This window comes from Thamnophis sirtalis, unplaced genomic scaffold, assembly GCF_051295495.1.
Source record: "Thamnophis sirtalis isolate CommonGarterSnake01/CBP01778 unplaced genomic scaffold, rThaSir2_p1.2 scaffold_1, whole genome shotgun sequence".
Taxonomy (NCBI): domain Eukaryota; kingdom Metazoa; phylum Chordata; class Lepidosauria; order Squamata; family Natricidae; genus Thamnophis; species Thamnophis sirtalis.
Window position 1 is genome coordinate 167,779,839 of NW_028261381.1, and position 19,966 is coordinate 167,799,804.

The 19,966-nt window shown below is 43.4% G+C and overlaps 1 protein-coding gene across 3 annotated transcripts in view; it reads left to right on the plus strand.

The window, feature by feature from the left end:
• The window catches only part of SUGP1 (SURP and G-patch domain containing 1), a 30,326-nt gene continuing 10,360 nt past the window's right edge, over nt 1–19,966 (plus strand). Inside the window, exons 1-10 of one of the 3 annotated variants that reach the window (XM_087703188.1) lie at nt 1–58; nt 3,267–3,432; nt 5,501–5,598; nt 6,759–6,983; nt 10,720–10,843; nt 11,110–11,219; nt 12,918–13,041; nt 14,573–14,937; nt 16,236–16,342; nt 18,701–18,878. In XM_087703188.1, coding sequence (XP_087559314.1) covers nt 34–58; nt 3,267–3,432; nt 5,501–5,598; nt 6,759–6,983; nt 10,720–10,843; nt 11,110–11,219; nt 12,918–13,041; nt 14,573–14,937; nt 16,236–16,342; nt 18,701–18,878 — 1,522 coding nt within the window. In that variant the 5' untranslated portion in view covers nt 1–33. The remainder of the gene's footprint in view (nt 59–3,266; nt 3,433–5,500; nt 5,599–6,758; nt 6,984–10,719; nt 10,844–11,109; nt 11,220–12,917; nt 13,042–14,572; nt 14,938–16,235; nt 16,343–18,700; nt 18,879–19,966) is intronic. The other 2 variants (XM_087703191.1, XM_087703198.1) reach the window with 2 other exon arrangements.

Here is a 19,966-nt window from a genome sequence, read left to right on the forward strand (position 1 = left end):
GTGTGTGGGAGGGAGGGGGGGTAACCTGCAGCCATGGAGAACAGCAAGGACGCGCCAGGTAAGTCTCGGCCCTCAGGTGAAGCGCCCCTTTCCCCCCTCCCTACGCCTCTGGGAACGGTCCCCCGCCCCGTTCTTTTAAACAATGCCTAGTAGCGACAACGCCCTTTTGTCCGGTGGAGGTGGCTGCTTTTGTAGGCCTTTGGCCTGCTTATGAATGGGGGCGAGGGACGGACTACAGTTCCCATCCGGGGACAGGCAAGTGTTGTCGTCTTCCTCGGTCTCTTGTGCTGTGCGGTTGTTGTTGTTTTCTGCCGTGCCGTTTTTTGTGTTCACGAATAAAATTAGGAAGAGAAGAGAAAGAGAAATAAGAAGAGAAGAGAATTAGAATAGGAATAGAATATGAATAGGAAGAGAATAGGAATAAATAGGAATAGAATAGGAATAGGAAGAGAAGAGAATTAGAATAGGAATAGAATAGGAATAGGAAGAGAATAGGAATAAATAGGAATAGAATAGGAATAGGAAGAGAAGAGAATTAGAATAGGAATAGAATAGGAATAGAATAGGAATAGGAATGAAAGAAAAATGAATAGGAATAGGAAGAGAATAGAAATAGAATAGGAATAGGAAGAGAAGAGAAATAGAATAGGAATAGGAAGAGAAGAGAAATAGAATAAAAAGAGAAGAGAAAGAGAGAATAGAAAGATAATTAGAATAGGAAGAGAAGGGAATTAGAATAGGAAGAGAAGAGGAAGAGAATAGAAATAGAATAGGAATAGGAAGAGAAGAGAAATAGAATAGGAATAGGAAGAGAAGAGAAATAGAATAAAAAGAGAAGAGAAAGAGAGAATAGAAAGATAATTAGAATAGGAAGAGAAGGGAATTAGAATAGGAAGAGAAGAGGAAGAGAAGAGAATTAGAATAGAATAGAATTCTTTATTGGCCAACATGTGATTGGACACACAAGGAATTTGTCTTTGGTGCATATGCTCTCAGTGTACATAAAGAAAAACAAAATGGAATACATTCATCAAAAATCATAAGATACAAGACTTAGTGGTAGTGGTGCTTTACTAATAAGCAATCAAATTATACTAGGAAATGAAACAATATAAATTGTAAAGATACAAGCAACAAGGTCATAAGTGGGAAGAGATAGGTACTAGGAAGGATGAGAAGAATAATAGTAATACAGTCTAAGTAAATAATTTGACAGTGTTTGCTCCCCCCCCCCCCAAAAAAAAATCAATTTTAAAATATTGGAGGAGCTGCAGAAGAAGAGAAAAAATGAAAAGATCCAAGAATCGGAACAGTGGGAATTATTTGCAGTGTTTTTGCCGGGGAGGGCAGGAAAGCAAGAAAGCAAAAGGAGGAGGACACGATGGTTATGTCTCAAGTGGTGAATGGACTGGATAACCATAGCTGTGGTATTCAAACAATACATGCCATAATGGTATGATGCCCAAAAGGTTGGCATGATATAAAAAAGATATGGAGACTCTACAAAGAGTGCAAAGAAGAGCAACGCAGATGATTAGGGGACTGGAGGCTAAAACGTATGAAGAACGGTTGCAGGAACTGGGTATGTCTAGCTTAATGAAAAGAAGGACTAGGGGAGACATGATAGCAGTCTTCCAATATCTCAGGGGTTGCCACAAAGAAGAGGGAGTCAAGCTATTCTTCAAAGCACCTGAGGGTAGAACAAGAAGCAATGGGTGGAAACTAATCAAGGAGAGAAGCAACTTAGAACTAAGGAGAAATTTCCTGACAGAACAATTAATCAGTGGAACCACTTGCCTCCAGAAGTTGTGAATGCTCCAACACTGGATATTTTTAAGAAGATGTTGGATAGCCATTTGTCTGAAGTGGTGTTGGGTTTCCTGCCTAAGCTGGGGTTGGACTAGAATACCTCCAAGGTCCCTTCCAACTCTTTTATTCTGTTATTCAAATATTTCTTAATACATTAAAAATCTGTGTAATCTTGTTTTATTTAATCTTTCTTTGTAAACTGAAGTAACTGAAAAGTCATATTGACAAGCACCAGAGACATATTGGCACTGCTCAGAAGTAACAAAATAGGTTGCAAGAGACTGCAGAGATGCAGGCTCCAATTTATTCTCAGCTCTATAAATTCATCGGGTGACTTCAGGCCATTCATGCACTTTCAGATTAATGTACCTTAGAGAGATGTTGTAAAAGGGATCATACACTTCTATGGTAGGCAATTAGGTAATTGTTGCTACTCTATTAGTACTGTTTTCCTCAATTGTCAGTGGCTAGGAAATTGATTTTCACTGCGCTGGAGAATTGTCTTCTTTTAATTTTAATATTATTTTTGTTCTGATTGTTCTGGGGAAAAATTTAATAGATAAATAATGCCAGAGATTTTCAGTTTATGGATTGCTGAAAGTGGGTATTAGTGGCAGAAGCCCCCTACTAAATAACTGTTCATAAAGTTGCTGCAGCACAGTGCATGTGAACATAGAATAGAATATGGTAAATCTTTAGCAGATGGAAGGTCGTTAGGTAATTTGGGACAAATCAAATGAATGTCCATTTTTCTGTAAGAATAACATGGTGTCTGTGTCATGTTCCACCTACATCTCATTATATTGCTAAGGTAAAGTATGCAATAACCAGGGACACTTCCTCCCCCCCCCCTTGAAAAATAGGAAACTTGTTCATTTCTGATGCAAATTTTGGGAAAATGCTGCAATCAGATTTTAGTTTCTTAGATTTTTTTTTAAACGTGTAAAATATATTTTATTAACCATTAGCCTGAAGTCCAGTTATTTGTGGTTTACCTAATGGATTTTACATTGACTTTCAGGTTAAGTTGTTCTATAGCAATTTACAATAGTCGGTATATAAGAATGGATGCCGTAAGATTAAAATGCTAAAGTTAATGACTGCACAAGAATAACATAATCCAGTAAAAAGCACATAAAAATTAGTACATTATTGATAGATGCAACAATTTAAAGCAGGGAGGTGCTGCATTCACACTTTTTAATCCTTAAATTTTGTGCTGACATTTGATTTATAGAGGGAAAGGAAAACTTGTCCTTTTGGATCTCTCTTCCTTTGCAATTAGAATAGAATAGAATAGCAGACGTGGAAGGGACCTTGGAGGTCTTCTAGTCCAACCCCCTGCTTTGGCAGGAAACCTTACATCACTTATTATATAATAATTACATCTTAGCAAATCCTCAGCCACCAGCCTTGTCTTGCAAAGTGATTCTGCGTGCCCCCTTCTTGCTAACCAGGGAAAGCCAGCCGGTGGTTTGGAGTTGCAATGCCCAAATCAGTGAAGACCAACGTGAACATCCTCCATCAGGAGAAGCTGATTGCTCAGAAGAAGCGGGAAATTGAAGCCAAGATGGAACGGCAAGCCAAACGGAACCACTTGCAGCAGGCTTCACAGGGGAGCGAGTATGTAGAATTAATTCTTAATTATCATTGCGATAGGACTCTTAACAAATAGGGGATGATCAGGACAGCAGCAGAAAAGAATGTACATTGGTGATGGAAGAGTTGTGTACTGGTAATTGCTTAGCCCTGGTAGGATTAGTAAAAAAAAAAAAAAAAAAAAGCTCGAGAGGATAAAGTGGTGAGAAAGAGGTTTTTCTATAACTTTGGAGAACTTTTCCCAGTCAGAACAATAACTTGACCAGTGATGGCTAACTTTTTTCGTCACTGCGTGTTGGAAATGGCACATAAAACCATCCCGCGAGGAACCCGCGGCCTCGCTGGCCTTTACATGCGCAGGAGAACCAAAACCGGGAAAAGCAGCATTACATCGCGTATCTGCACGCCGGCACCCAAATTTCCAATTTACGACACGGGAGCACCCCCTGACAAACTGCTGGCCTTCCATGAGCACAATGGAAACCCGTAGGTTTGGGTGCATGCGCGCTGGAACACTGCTCTTAACGGATTTTGGCACTTCTGCGCACATGGAGGCCAACTGGCCGCTGGGTATGTGTGCACAGGAACGTGGAAGAGGAGCCAGCGAGGCCGCATGTCCCACACAGGATGGCTCTGTGTGCCGTTTCTGGCAAACGTGCCATAGGTTCAGCACCACGGAACTATACTATGTGGGTGAGCTCTCAAGTTATATAGAGACTCTCCTGTTTCCCATAGGCTGAGTTTGCACAACATGCCAAATGGTGGTTTATTGATTTAACCCAAATGCAATAGACATAAACCAATCAGCCGCATTTTAGCTTGACCTGTTATGATAACCCAGTAACTAGCAATTCAGCCCTTTCTCCAGATGAGAGTGACTGAACTATTAGCTAAGAAAGAAAGGATATCAGGCTCTTTCTTTCTGGACCTACCTGCCTTCCTTCCTCTCTATCTTTGTCCACCCACCCATCCATCCATCGAGGTGCTCATCTCCCTCCCAAAGAAACTGAGCAGAGTGGCAAAGATGGTTATAATATAACATTAAAAAGTTTTATATATTACATTTTTATGCCACCCTTATAGATGCCCTTATAAGGTGACTCTGGGCAGCTTACAAGTTATCGAGCAGGTAGAAAGGCAATTAAAATATTAAAACATTAAAATTACATAGATTATACTGAAAGAGTTGATTAAAAGGTGTGGGGAGGGCCTTCAGGGCAGTAACCAGCCCCATGGCTGCTTCCCCCTATTTATTTCCCAAGCAAGGCTGCAGAGTCAGATGTTTGAACCTTTCCAGAAGGCCAGGAGAGTGGGCGTCCCCATCACCTCTGGGGAAAGAATGTTCCATAGGGTGGAGGAACGGCAGAGAAAGACCCCACCAGTCAAAATTCTTTAGCTCATGAGGTCCGCAATGTACCTCCAATGCCTGTCCAGGTAGGACAGACTGAAGTAATGGGCTAAAGCAGTGGTAGTCAACCTGGTCCCTACCGCCCACTAGTGGGTGTTCCAGTTTTCATGGTGGGCAGTAGGGGTTTGCTGTAACTGTGCTTTATAAATTTTATAAAGTAAAGTTAATTCCCTACTTTATAAATTACCATTACTGTGGAACCGGTGGGCGGTTAGAAAATTTTACTACTAACAGAGATACAAAAGTGGGCGGTAGGTATAAAAAGGTTGACTACCCCTGGGCTAAAGAGTTTATTTATTTTATTTTTATTTACTATCAAAATTTATATGCCGCCCAATCCCGAAGGACTCTGGGCGGCTTACAAAAAAGAAGAAAAAAAAAGAGAAAGAAAAAACAAGAAAAAAAGGCAGTTTAAAATCACTAAACCACATGCATTCATTCTAATCGGGGCTGGACCTCAACAATGAGGTCAACAGCTCCAGGCCTGCCGGAACAGCCAGGTTTTTACAGCTTTCCATAGGTAACCTGGCCCCATCCATGTAGGGCTTTCAAGGTCATAACCAACACCTCAAACACCTTCCCAATACGGGAAGATGGAGTGGGTGGGCTTATAGAGAAACATAAATAAATCCCAATACTGTGACTGTTGCAACTTTTAATATCCTTTCTCTCTTTCCCTTCAAGTGACGATAGTGGTGATGGTGAAAGTGGTGTTTCAAATAAATTTGCTAACGATGGCAGCTTCCTCCAGCAGTTCCTGAAGCTACAGAAGGAAAAACAAGGTAATGGCAAGGGATTTACTTTTGCTTTGCCCCATTAACACTCGTAGCTTCAGTAGAGGTTTTTCACCCCACAGAACCTGTTAAAAATTGCCCTGATTAAGAGGCAAGCACTTAGGATGGGCAACTAAGCCGAAAGTAAACGGCTGAAGATGGGCTCCAGCACGAGTCCAAAAGCTTGCAAGACAAAACCTCTGGTCCCAGTGACCAACCGAGATCGGATCTGGCAACATTATCCTGGGACACGAATATTCGCTTTCATTTGAAAAAGTAAACTTGTTTCTCGTAAACGAGAAATTAATATTTCCAATATACGTAAAATAAAACTTAATTGTCCTCTTGTCCGCATTGTTAAATTTTAGGAATACAGTTTGTTGAGTACTACATGGGTCCAGATTTTGAACTTGATGGTGGGGTGGGGTGGGGTGGGGGCTGATCCAGCAGGGCCATGTTGTTCTCTTAAGAAATGCCCTAATCTTTCCATGTTGTAAATGTGTGGGATGGAAGGTCAAAAAAATTACTTGGCTAAGGCATTGTTCTGACCGAGGCTTCCCAAGAGCACAAAGCAGACTCCTTGTCCCGACAAAAACCCCTCTTATTAATTTACTGTGAATTCTGCTCATTCACATCCGGCAAAGTCTTTCAAGGGAGGATTTATAGTCACAGATCTTATCTGGCTTGGAGAGCAGCCAGGCCGATATCTGCAAAACTTGGCAGGGAGAAGCACGAGCGAACTAATTATCTCCTGCAAACTCCACTCCCTTTTCGCTCCTCTTTTATTTCCTCTAGGAGGGGGCATTCATCGTCCACCTGTGGCCTTATTCTCAAGTAGACCCCTGTTCTTTAGCTGTTCCCTTCCTCTGGCAATTCTGCGCATGCGCACACTGGGAACAGGCTCCAGCTGTTCGTCTGCCTTACTGATGTCTGACTCCGAAGGCAGCTGATAACTGTCAGACGGCCCTGGCCCCCTCTCTGCCTCCGACACAGAGCCCTCCTCAGAGTCTTCCCCAGACTCCAGGCCCAGGTTCCTCCCCAACCTCCTCACTGTCCGAACAGGCATCCTTGAGAAATCTGAGCAGGGATGTGAAGTAGATTATGCTCCTACTACTATATCACATCAATCTTTCCATCTCTTCTCCCCCCACCACCCTTCAACTGTACAGGTGCTTCTTCCAGTTCCTCAAAGACATCCCATCCTCCCCCTGCAAGTACGGTGAAGAAGCCCACCTTGATGGGGAAGCGTCCCAATCTTAGCGTGAGCAGCATGTTGAATCAAGTCAAAAACTACACCCATTCCAAGCAGACGCCGGTAACGAATCGCCCAAGTGTCTTCCAGTCGCCAGATGATGAGGAAGAACAGGATTATGAGCAGTGGCTGGAAATCAAAAGTAAGTTTCTTGCTGGGGTGTCATCCATTTCTCTGTAATGCCATCTGTGATCAAGGAACCCTTAAAATGCGGGGCTTCTGCCCTCGGGTACTTGAGCACTTTCTTATTTATTTATTTTTTAAATGGATGGAGGAGAAACTGCTGAAAGTGCTTGAATGCCTAAAAAAAAAAGACACTGGTTTTATTTGTGAGCTAAAAACAAATGCCGAGTGAGAAGTAGCATTCGCATCCTGCTGGGGCAGGGGTTTTTTTTGGGGGGGGGGGGGTGGAAGAGCAGGGAGAAAAGGGGAGGAAATCAGAAAGTGGAATGATTTCACTGTGATTCAGGAGCCAAGCCAAAAGACAGCTTCAGGCGAAAAGGTCCTGTAGTCAATCACTGGATACATTTACACAACATATTAAGCCGTGGAATTGGTGCAGGACAAAATGACAAATCAGGGCCATTGGCGGGCTCTTTATTAACTACCATGTCAGCCAATATCCTATCAGAGGCTGTTCAGCTAAAAAATCCTGTTTATTTTTTTTATAAAGTTGTTTCAATAGTAATATACATCCAAAAGGATTTGATTCACACACATATACATATCTTGCTTATCATTTGGGGATAGCTTCTGTCTTCTGTCTATATCAGGGGTCTCCAACCTTGGCAACTTCAAGCCTGGAGGACTTCAACTCCCAGAATTCTGGCTGGGGAATTCTGGGAGTTGATGTCTGCTAGACTTAAAGTTGTCAAGGTTGGAGTCCCCTGGTGTATATAAAGGATAGAACAGATCTTGTTTAGGTTTTAGTAATGTCTCTCACCCTTGGGCCTATTAAGATGGGTGAACCTCTGAGTCCCAGAATTCCCCAGCCAATATGCCTTTTGGGAATTGAAATCTGGCCATTTTAAAATGGCCACGTTTGAGAAACACCGATCTAAATTATATGTTAGGTGGGTCTATTTCAGACCGTATTTTCAAATCCTGGTGAGGTTGCCCCTCCTTAAATACCACTTAAATCGATATCCCAGCTTCAGATATCACGCTAGGCTCAACCTCCTCACGGTTAGCATGGCACACGAATGAGGCCAGTTGGCAAGAATTGTACATTGTGGCAACATATAAACTGTGTTTGCTAGCACAGTTACTCAAGGTAAATTGAGCTGTGGTTTACGCTAAACTAAACCAACTAGGTATGCTTGGCCTTTGCCACATGCTAAATTGGCTAGATTGTGGATGCTGTGATTATATTTAAACAAGTGATATGACAGCAGTAACAAATACCTTCCATATTATTGCTAAGAACGAATGATATCCACTTGGTTACTGAATGTCCAGTAGCCCTTAGATCTATATACTGTTCCATATTGCTTTACAACCCTCTGAGCAGTTTACAGATATCATCCTATTGCCCACAAAAATCTGAGTCCTCATGTTACTGACCTTGGAAGAATGGAAGGCTAAGTCAACCTTGAGGCAGTCAGGATTGAACTCATGGCTGTCGGCAGAGTCAACCTTCAATACTGCATTCTAACCACTGTGCTACCACAGTTCCTAGGTCTAGGTCAACTAAGGAGTTATTTTTATTTTTTATGATGTACGAATCCAGCCTTTTATTTTTGTTTATTCTGATCATACCAAAACCAAATAAAACTAGTTCTCAGTTTTTCTCTCAGTTTTTCTCTTTGTAATGCTTAACAGAAGTGCAAGGGAAGAGCGTATCTTGTGGCAGACAAGGTTACTTTCACAGCCATGACTGTAGCTTTGATGTGAATTTGACCCTGACCACTGATCTGTTCTAAAAACAGATCCCAATTTGGATATCTCGCAGCCTTCTCCCCTGTCCCAGACGATTACAAAATTTGCCAGATGAGTTCTTTTGAACAGCCAACTATTCAAAAGATATTCAGAATAGGAGTACAGCAGGCAGCATTCAGATGTTACATTAAGGTACAGTTAGACTCCTTCCGATCATCCTGTAAATCTCATCTCCCTTAAATATAACCAGGAGATTTGAACTGACCTCTATTTAGGAGGTCATTCTGATTAATCAGTGTTACTTTTAAACAAGCTGTGTCTAATTTTGAAGCTGATATATTTAAACTAATCTTAGTTTCCATCAGTCATAAAGCCTGATTCAAGATGGCACAGGAAGCCTCAGTACCTAAAAGCAGACATTAATTTCTTTTAATCCCGTTCTTCCACAACCGGGCAGACAAGTGGGGTTGAAGGTCAGCTCTTCCAGCTCTGCCGGAAAAAAGTGAGCCATTTTAGGCACTATCCAGGGGAGAAACGAGAACTTCCCCAGTTGACTTTTGTTTGCTTGACTAGAATCAAGGAAAGATTGCATTACTTAATCCGACGGTTCCATCACAAATGCGCGCACAACAAAAGCGCGCCTGACTAAAGCGCGGTGACTAAAACCGCGTGACGAATGAGCGACTAATTAGCCCTAAAGTGCGCCGACAAAAGCGCGCCGACAGAAGCGCGCTGTAACAGAACCCTAAACCTAAACCTAACCCTAAACCTTACCTTAAATTAAATCGCGCTTCTGTCGGCGCGCTGTTGTCGGCGCGCTTTTGACATCGTGGTTTTAGCGCCGCGGTGTTGTCGGCGCGCTTATGACGTTCGCGCTTTTGTCGGGTCACGAATCCGACAGCCCTTCCCGGATTTCAGAACAGGGCTGTATAATCCCAAGAGCCATTGCCTGAAATCAGAAGGTAGAAGGGAAGCTGTGGCTAAATTCCAGTAGCCTCAGCCAGCCTGTTCTGTTTTTGAAATGCTATTAGTTAATTATTTAGCCATTACTGGAGTTGCAGGTTTCTTCAACCTTGCCTTAATGCAGATAGCAAACCTGAGAAATTAAACTCCTTGTATACCATATTTTTCAGAGTATAAGAGGCATCTTCCCCCCCGCCCCCAAAAAAGTGTGAAAATCAGTCTTATGCACTGAATATAGCATTTTTGGCCTTCTGAAACCACGCGCCTTAACAAAAACAGATAGCCCATTTTTCGCTTGTTTTTGCCCTCCCCAGCCCCCAGGAGCACTTTGCAGGCCCTGGTTTTTGCGAAAAACGGCCCTGTTTTTGCAAAAAATGGGCTGTTTTTTGCTCGTTTTTGCCCTTCCCCCCCCCAACCCCAGGAGCACTTTGCAGGCTTCTCAAACTCTCTGCATGTCCCATTTTTCACAAGAAACGAGGCGTGCAGAGAGTTTAGGTGGCCTGCAGAGTGCAAAAACTTTTTAAAAAAAATTTACCTCTTCAAAATCTTGGTGCGTCTTATACTTTGAAAAATATGGTAATTCTCACAGGTGTTCAAGGATGATGATACCAATAAAGGACAAAATTTGTAGCTCAGGGTTGAAATGAGGGGTCCTTGGTGCTGTGGTTGTTTTCTTGCAGACGTTTCAGTACCCAAACTAGGTAACATCAATCAGTGCTAATCACTGATAAGCAGTGGACTTTGGGTTCTGTTGTTGCAGAAGTTGCCTCGGGGCCCTGGGTGAATCTAGTAGCTATTACTCCAAACCTGAAGATGTATGAACCTCAGCCTTACCATGTGTCTTTCCCATGTGCCTTCCTTTCTCCCCTCCCGGATTAAAAGTGCCAGGCTTACATTGCTGTCCACCATGTCTCCATCATTTCCTCCTCTTCTCATTCCCCACCCTGCCTTCTCCCTGCCAACTCATGGCTCTTAGAGGTAATGTGCCTGTTGGGTGTGTGAGTAGAGAGCCCCCTGTACTGACAGCCTGCTTAAAGTTTGTCCCCCAGAGGACATCCGGACCCGCCGAATCGTTGAGAAGTTGGCCAGGGTAGTGGCCGAAGGGGGCCCAGAAATGGAGAAGGTCGCGCTGGAAGACTGCAAGGATAACCCAGTATTCTCGTATGTTGTTTCCTGTTTCTCCACATGTAGGGTTCCCTTGGTAGGGATTGGGTCCATACTCATTACCGAAAGCTCTAAGCTTCTGGTGTTTTCCCTCTCAGTGGTTCCATCCACGGGACCTTCCTTCTCCTGCCAGGGCATATCCAGGGCCCCTTACCTCAGCCTTCCCTACTTTGGGGACCTGGAGATACATTGGTCTGCAGCCCCCTGTTCCCGTCCTAAAAGCAGCCTTAAATACACCCTTCACCCTTCCTCCTTGCTTTTAGGTTCCTACACGATAAGAACAGCCCAGAATTTCTCTACTACAGAAAGAAACTGGCCGAGATGTGGAAGAAGGGCCAAGATGTAGAGGACACCACCCCTCCTCAGAAAAAAGGTGATACTAAGTTTCACAGCTTCATAAGTCATTTGCTTCGCTTTACAGCAGGGTTTCCCAATCTTGGCAACTCTAAGACGTGTGGACTTCAACTCCCAGAATTCCTCAGCCAGCATGGCTAGCTGAGGAGTTCCGGCCGGTGAAGTCCATGTGTCTTAAAGTTGCCAAAGTTGAGAACCCCCCTGGCTTGCAGTGTTGTGATCAGCTAATCATCTTAGATTAGGTAGTGAAAATGAATGTGATAGGTTAACGAGATTGGAAGCATTTTAATTGGTTCCCCAATTAAGCATAACTTTCAAGTATATTTCTGGGTTCAATTACAGTAGTAAGTTGTGGACTACCTATACTTAGATTATACCAATTGTATTTGAAAGTTTTCTTATTAGCTAAAGAAGAATTCTGTTACACTCAACATTCATATTTTACTTTTCCTGGTAGATTTATTATTATAGTTGGAAAAATTGAAATCCAGACCAAAATTGAGGAATCATGTCTCAGACATAGCTGCCTGTATTATAGCTTTTTAAAAAAAATATTTCTAGGCTGATTTCAAGGCAAAACATTTTCTTGCAAATTAGCAATGTGATTTGGATATCAAAAAGGGAATGTTTTGTGCTTAAAGCACACAGACGTTTAACTTGTTACATTACCAGCCTGCATCCTTTAATATGTCCTGTGCACAATTCAGACCATTAAAGTAGTAGTCATTGCAAGGAAAAATGAGGATTTAGATTGAATGAAGTAACATCTTTCCAAGCACTGCACCTTCAAAATGTTGAAAGCTGTTGTTTTATCAAATTAATTCAGGAGAGAGGTGTTGCTCAGTTTTGAATGACCATTAAATTGGAGAGTATCTTGTCATTAACGATTTGTGCTGTTTCTGTAATCCAGATGGCATTCATCAGGATAGATTAATCCTTTGCACTGAGGTTTCATTACAGCAGTGTTCTCAATCTTGGGACCTTTAAGATAGGTGAATTTCAACTCCCAGAATTCCTCAGCCTGCTATGCTGAGGATAGTTGAAGTCCACATATCTTAAAGGTCCCAAGATTGAGAAATAATGTACTACAGTATCGTTCTTGAGGGGCTCAGTGGCTAAGATGCTGAGCTTGTCGATCAGAAAGGTCGGTAGTTCGAATCCCTAGCGTCGCGTAACGGAGTGAGCTCCCGTTACTTGTCCCAGCTTCTGCCAACCTAGCAGTTCGAAAGCATGTAAAAAATGCAAGTAGAAAAATAGGAACCACCTTTGGTGGGAAGGGAACAGCGTTCCGTGTACCTTTGGCATTTAGTCATGACCACATGACCACGGAGACGTCTTTGGACAGCGCTGGCTCTTTGAAACAGAGATGAGCACCGCCCCCTAAAGTCGGGAACGATTAGCACATGTGTGTGAGGGGAAACTTTACCTTTACCTTGAGAAGCATTTCCTTGGTTTAGCAATGTAATGGAAAAGCTCCAGATCACTGCCCCACCTCCAGGCTAGCCTTCTAACAGTCTTTTTTTAGAGCAATGTCATAGGCTAGATCCAGTTTTTTTCCTAACTTGCATTTATAAAGAAAAGAAAAAGGGAACAAAGCAAACATTTCAACCATCCTCTTCCCACTTATTCCAACCCTTTGGGATCCTTAAAGCCAGATTAATCTTGTGACTGTTGGGTGTGTGAGTTTGGGGGCACCGTACTGACAGCCTGCTTAAAGTTTCACCCCCAGAGGATGAAGAGACCAAGGACTGTGCTGAGAAGCTGGCTCGGTTTGTGGCCGACGGGGGCCCCGTGGTGGAAATGGTTGCCCTGAAAAACCACCGAGAGAATCAGTCATTCAGGTAAAGGGGGCTGGTAAGAAGGGAGGCCCTGGCAGAGATGCCAGCTTTTCAGATTCCCAAATGATTTGTAAATGCTGAAAACCACACTTTTTTTTTTTTGATGATCTGTCTCAGAACTGGAGCTTTCTTCTTCGCTGGTTTCAGGGTATGTAGGGGCAAAAAAAAAAGAGAGAGAGTCAGTTCCTGTTCTCCCTAATCTGGACATTTGACCAGTCAAATCTTGGTTTGATTCAGATTGAACATCTAAACCCATCCTCTCTGTTTTTATGTGCATTTACTATAGATAGATAAATGATTTAAACCTGGATTTCAAGCCTGAGCCTGATCTTGTGTCCCGGTGTGTCATCTTAGTTTAAATCTGATGATTTGAGCAACTTTCTGTGGAGAATATGGGAAAGAGTTCCTGAAAACGAAGTCAAGCCACAAACCTGTTTTCAGTGGGAAGTGCATACTCCTATTGCAGTTGTCTTTATCTTCTGATGTGTTTCCCTGAAAATAAGACAGGGTCTTATTTTCTTTTGATACCCTCCCCCCATAAGCGCTTGGCCTTATTTTCGGGGAGGTCTTATTATTTTGAGGTGCAGGAGTTGGCGAGCATGGTCACTTCATGGCTGTATTTTGGGGAGGGCTTATTTTGGGCGGAGGGCCTATTTTAATGCATGTGCTCAAAAGCCCGATTGGGCTTATTATCCAGAAGGTGTTATTTTTGGGGAAACACGGTAAGACACTTCAGATTTGAATTTGGAAAAAATGTGGAGGTGGGGCTGTTTTCATCAAGGGAGGGAGGGAGGGAGGGAGGGAGGGAGGGAGAGAGAGAGAGAGAGAGAGAGAGAGAGAGAGAGAGAGAGAGAGAGAGATGCCCTCCTGAAAATAGCTAATAAGCTGTTGGGTTTATTGTCTCTGTAAATGACAGCTTGCTGGATTTATTGTCTCTGTGTCAGACCTGCCTTAGCTTGATCCTCTAAGTAAGAACGACCCTTAACTCCATCTGTTGAGAAAAGTATAGTTTACTAGAAGTCAAGTGAATTACAGTAGTGCATAGCCAGAACTGAAAAATCGCACATCAAAATCCTCAAGTCTCACTTTCCCCTCCCCAAGCTGCCTCCCAGGACTGCTCATTCCCATGTCGAATCAAATTCAAACAAGATGTTCAGGTGTAGGTTTGGTATGCAGCTTGATCCTCTAAATAAGAAGGACCCTTAACTCCATCTGTCGAGAAAGGTACAGTTTACTAGAAGTCAAGGGAATTACAGTAGTGCATAGCCAGAACTGAAAATCACACGCCCAAATCCTCAAGTCTCACTTCAGGCGTAGATTTGTAGATTTGGTATGCAGCTGTTGTCTTGTTCTCAGCTAGTCAATTTTGAAGCCCATCTTGGGGAGAAACAGTGAACTTTCGTTTCCCTTGAAGCATCCTCCGTCCCATCCAATCCCCCCCCCCAAGGTTCATGGCAACTGATACCGAATGGTAGCGAAGTACAAGCATGAGGTGGCAGCTAACACTCTTGTTTATTTTGTTGTATGCTTGCAGATTTTTGTACGAGCCCAATAGTTCAGGATACAAGTATTACCAGCAGAAGCTGGAGGAATTCCGGAAAGCAAACAGTGACATCGAGGGCATGCCACCAATATCAGAAGCCAACCTGAAGCGCAAGGCCTCGTCGGAAGGAGGACCTTCCTCTTCCATTTCTTCTTCCTCCTCCTTCTCCTCCTCCTCCTCTTCCTCCTCCTCCTCCACAACAGCAGTACCCACGGTTTCACTGCCAAAGCAGGCAGCCGCATCCAGTGCGAAGAAAAAGCGGAAAAGCCGGTGGGGCCCAGAGGAGGAGAAGGTGGACTTGCCTCCTCCAGAGCTCGCTCAGCAGACACAGGAACCGTCGCCAACACCGTTGTCTGGTTAGCTCTTGTTGTGTTTTAAAGCCAGTGCAGATCTGGGGCTTGTGAGGGGGTTGTTGCGGGGTGAGTTTTCTCACCCACCCGCCCAGTTTTGTTTCAAGCAGAGGGTAGTGCTAGAGAAGCAGCTTCATTTCATGGCTCAGTGGTTAGAGTGCAGTACTGCAGGCTACTTCTACTGACTGCCGGCTGCCTGCAATTTGGCAGTTCAAATCTCACCAGGCTGAAGGTTGACTCAGCCTTCCATCCTTCTGAGGTGGGTAAAATGAGGAGCCAGATTGTTGGGGCCAATAGGCTGACTCTGTAAACCGCTTAGAAAGGGCTGTAAAGCACTGGGAAGCGGTATATAAGTCTAAATGCTACTGCTAAGAAAAGGATTAGGGGGACAAAAGCCTTAGAGGTACTGTGGTTAGAATGCAGTATTGCAAGGCTAATTCTGTCAACTGCCAACAGTTCAATTCTCACCGGCTCAAGGTTAACTCAGCCTTCCATCCTTCCGAGGTGGGTAAAATGAGGACCCAGATTCTTGGGGGAAATAGGCTGACTCTGTAAAACTGCATAGAGAGGGCTTTAAAAGCACTGAAGCGGTATGTAAGTCTAAGTGCTATTGCTATTTCACTAACACCTTTACAACTGGTTACTTACTGACCATTCAGAGTTATGACACACCTACCGGCAGGGCTTGACTTAGGACTACAACTGAGTTCAAAATTTCTGTCGCTAAGTGAGACAGCTGGGAAGTGAGTTTGGCCCCATTTTATCACCTTCCTTGCCACACTTGTTAAGTGAATGACAGTGGTTGTTACGCTAGTAACACAGTCGTTAAGTGAATCTGCCTTCCCTCCCTCCCCACATTGACTTCGCTTGTCAGAAGGTTGCCAAAAGGGATCACATGACGCTGGGTCACAGCAACTGTCATAAATGTGAGTCAGTTGCCAGGCATCTGAATTTTGATCAACACACACACACACACACACACACACACACACTGACCATGGGGATGCTGCAACGGTCACAAGTGTGAAAGATGGTCATAAGACTTTTTTTCCCCCAGCGGCATTGTAATATCGGATGGTCACTAAATGAACTGTTGTAAGTCGAGGACTGCCTTGTACCTTGAGGCAGCTTACAACCTAAATTTGAAGTTCTGACGGTTTTGGGGGGGGGTGTCATGTGGTTGAACTTTACCAAGGTTGGAGACCCCTGCCCTAGAGGATAGGGTGGTTTAAAGCATCCATAGTTGGGGAGATGGGTCCAGTGGAGGAGCAAATAAACTCTTCTAATCCTCATTTCTTCTCCAGTCCAGGACCTCAAGGGACTTGGCTACGAGAAAGGGAAGCCAGTTGGATTGGTAGGTGTGACGGAGCTTTCAGATGCGCAGAAAAAGCAGCTGAAGGAGCAGCAAGAGGTAAATTTAAAATCACATTATTGTATACGCTTGTCGGGGCCACTGCATTCTTTAGCTTTTGTGCTGCCGCCATCCAGTTTTCTGTGCATTGGTCTAGCCGTTAAGACACAGACTCCAAGCCAGGGACCTGAGTTCTAGCACCACTTTAGGTATGAAAGATGCACTAGAACTCACAGTCTCCTGCTGGCTGACCCAAAGTCACCCAGACACCCGTAAAAGCCGTAAAAGTCAGCTGGATGACTTTGGGCTGGTCATTCTTTCTCTGCCCAACTCACCTCACAGGCTTGCTGTGGAGAAAGTTAAGAGGTGGAAGGTGTGTTGGATATATTTACTGCCTTCAATTATAGTAAAAATCATAAAAGGGATTAAAATAAAGATGATAGATACATGATAGATAGATAGATAGATAGATAGATAGATAGATAGATAGATAGATAGATAGATAGATAGATGATAGATAGATAGATAGATAGATAGATAGATAGATTAGATAGATAGATAGATAGATTGATTGATTGATTGATTGATTAGATAGATAGATAGATAGATAGATAGATAGATAGATAGATAGATAGATAGATAGATAGATATGGATGGATAGATGGATAAATGATAGATATATGATAGAGAGAGATATGGATGGATAGAAAGGATGGATAGATAGATAGATGATAGATAGAGGGATGGATGGATGGATAGGTGATAGAGAGAGATGGATGGATAGATAGATGATAGAGAGAGATGGATGGATGGATAGATAAATGATAGATGAGAGAGACAGACGGATGGATAGAGATAGATAGATAGATGAAAGATAGATAGATAGATAGATAGATAGATAGATAGATAGATAGATAGATAGATAGATAGGATGGATAGACAGATACACAGCAAGAGAAAGATAGATACAGAGATAAATAAGATGCAGAGATAGTATAAAGCTGTGATGGAGAACCTATGGCACTCATGCGTGCGCCGGCCAGCTGATTTTTCGTTCCCGAACATAACAAAGAATGTTCTTCCTGCATCAGCTAAAAAAACCTCAGATTGCCCAAGGATCTGCTGATCACAGTTCTACAGAGGAATTATTGAATCTGTCATTTATACCTCAGTAACTGTGCGGTTTGGCAGGATAGGTACAGACTTTAAAGGATAGCTAATCAGCCATCAATACCGTGTTTCCCTGAAAATGACAGGATCTTATTTTCTTTTGACCCACGAAATAAGCATTTGGCCTTATTTTCGGGGAGGTCTTGTTATTTTTGAGGTGCAGGAGGCGGCGAGCATGGCCACCTCATGGCTGCTGCTGTGTTGCAATATTTTCAGGGAGGGCTTATTTTAGCACGTGCTCAAAAGCCAGATTGGGCTTATTATCCAGGGAGGTCTTATTTTCAGGGAAATAGGGTAGACACATAGACATTGACTACATCCATAGAATATGCAGAAGAGGCAACCAACCAGTCCAAAAGAGAATAAAAAGACTCTATCACCTCTACCAGTAATGAGCACTGAGATCAGTATGGCTTAACTCCAAGGTTAACTTCAGAGCAACAATCAAGTAAGCAATACCCCAATCAAGAAACGGCCAAAGAGCCATCCGTAAACAGCCCAACCGCCACCCCCAACAACACAGAGAGCCAAAATTCCAGAATATAATCTGACAACAAACAGCGCTCCTTACTACAGTACGACTGATGATGTTACCTGGTTAGGGTAATGAAATGTCTGCAAGAAAACAATCAAGCTCAGAAATCACCAACGACCTCTCAGGGTGTCAACCCTGAGCCACAAATTATTCTCCTTTATGATCTTGACAGTATTGGAGAACCTTTTTGGCACCAAGTGCCGAAATGGGAGCGTGCGCTAGTGGGAGAGCGTCAACAACCGGAAGAGCAGCTCCCTGGTGCGGGAGTGCCCATAAATGGAAGACCAGTCCACTGGCACGTGCATGCAGTTGAGCTTTCAGTTTCCAGTGCATGGATGCACACCGGTCTGCTTCTGGTTCTCCCCCGCCTATGCGTGCTCCCACTCGGTGCCAAAAAGTTTCACCCACACTGGCATATATCACGTAATCTTGCAAATCAGCCATGGGAAATTCTCATGCGCTCCCACATGTGCAAAGACCAGCTAACTGGCACGCATGTGCATGCTGGAACCTAGAAGAGCAACAGGTGATGACTGGCATGCCTGGAGAGATGGAGAGACGCATGCCATAGGTTCTCAGTCACGGATCTATGATATCTATCGTATCTATCGCTTTGTTGTTTGTATGTACGCCGAGAGCTTATGCACCGGAAACAAATTCCTTGTGTGTCCAAATCACTCTTGGCCAATAAAGAATTCTACCCTATTCTACAGATGCAGCAAATGTACGACATGATCATGAAGCACAAACAGGCCATGCAGGAGATGCAGATCATGTGGGAGAAGACAGTCAAAGATCACCAGTCCGGTTACGACAGCGATGAGGAAATCGACAATGAGCTGGGCACGTGGGAGCACCAGCTGAGGCGCATGGAGATGGACAAGACCCGCGGTTAGTACTTAGAGGGGAGGAGACGGGGAAGACTTTGTGTCCTTACCTTGATCTGGACAACACAGGTAGCCCTTGACTTGCAACCAGGATTGACTCTGGAAGTACGGTCATAAGTTATAGCGTTGTTATTTGGGTCACTATGTGATCGTGCCCTACATTATGACTTTTTTCATGGCAGTTGTTAAGCAAATCCATTGTCTTCAACAGATTGGGGGGGGGGGTGTTGCCGGAAACTGAAAATAAACTAGATGTCAGAGTTTCCAAATAGCATCCAAAAGTAAATCAGAATCCAAGGCAAAGTACTGCGCAAAGTTCCAATTTATTAAGAGAGCCATGTTGGCACATCTGGGAAAACCCGAATCTGAAAGCTTCCCAGTTTTCCCCACCTAGTTGAAAGTTCAAGATCTTGACCCCACATCCACAAGTCCATCACATGGTCCAATCTCCCATGCTGGCAGCTTCCATCTATCCAGTTCCGGTCAGGTGTAGAGGTGCAGAGACAAAGGATGACCTTGGCTTTCTAGAAAGAATGTTGTTATGGCTGTATAGTAGGTAACTTCTACAATCCCCCCTCCCATTTTCCCACAGTAGGAAAAGACATAGTAGAATAATAGAAAGTGTGGCAGGCCAAAGATCCAAAAGAAAGCTGCAGGCCTGACACTACATGATCCTCATAATCATTTTCAACCCTTACATTTTATGAATTTTCCCAACGCTTATTCTAACTTTTAATCATGTCACCCTTCAGTAAAAAAACATTTTTTTTCTATCCTACCTAACTTCTGCCATGTTTCCCTGAAAATAAGACATGGTCTTATTTTCTTTTGACCTCCAAAATAAGCACTTGGGCTTATTTTCGGGGAGGTCTTATTATTTTTGAGGTGCAGGAGGCAGTGAGCGTGGTCCTTTCATGGCTGCTGCTGTGTTGCAATATTTTCAGGGAGGGCTTATTTTAGCGTATGCACTCAAAAGACCTATTGGGCTTATTATCCGAGGAGGTCTTATTTTCGGGGAAACTGGATAGTCATGTCACCTACCTAAAAAAAAGAAAGGAAAGAGAAAGAAAAAGAAAAGCAAATCAGAACAAC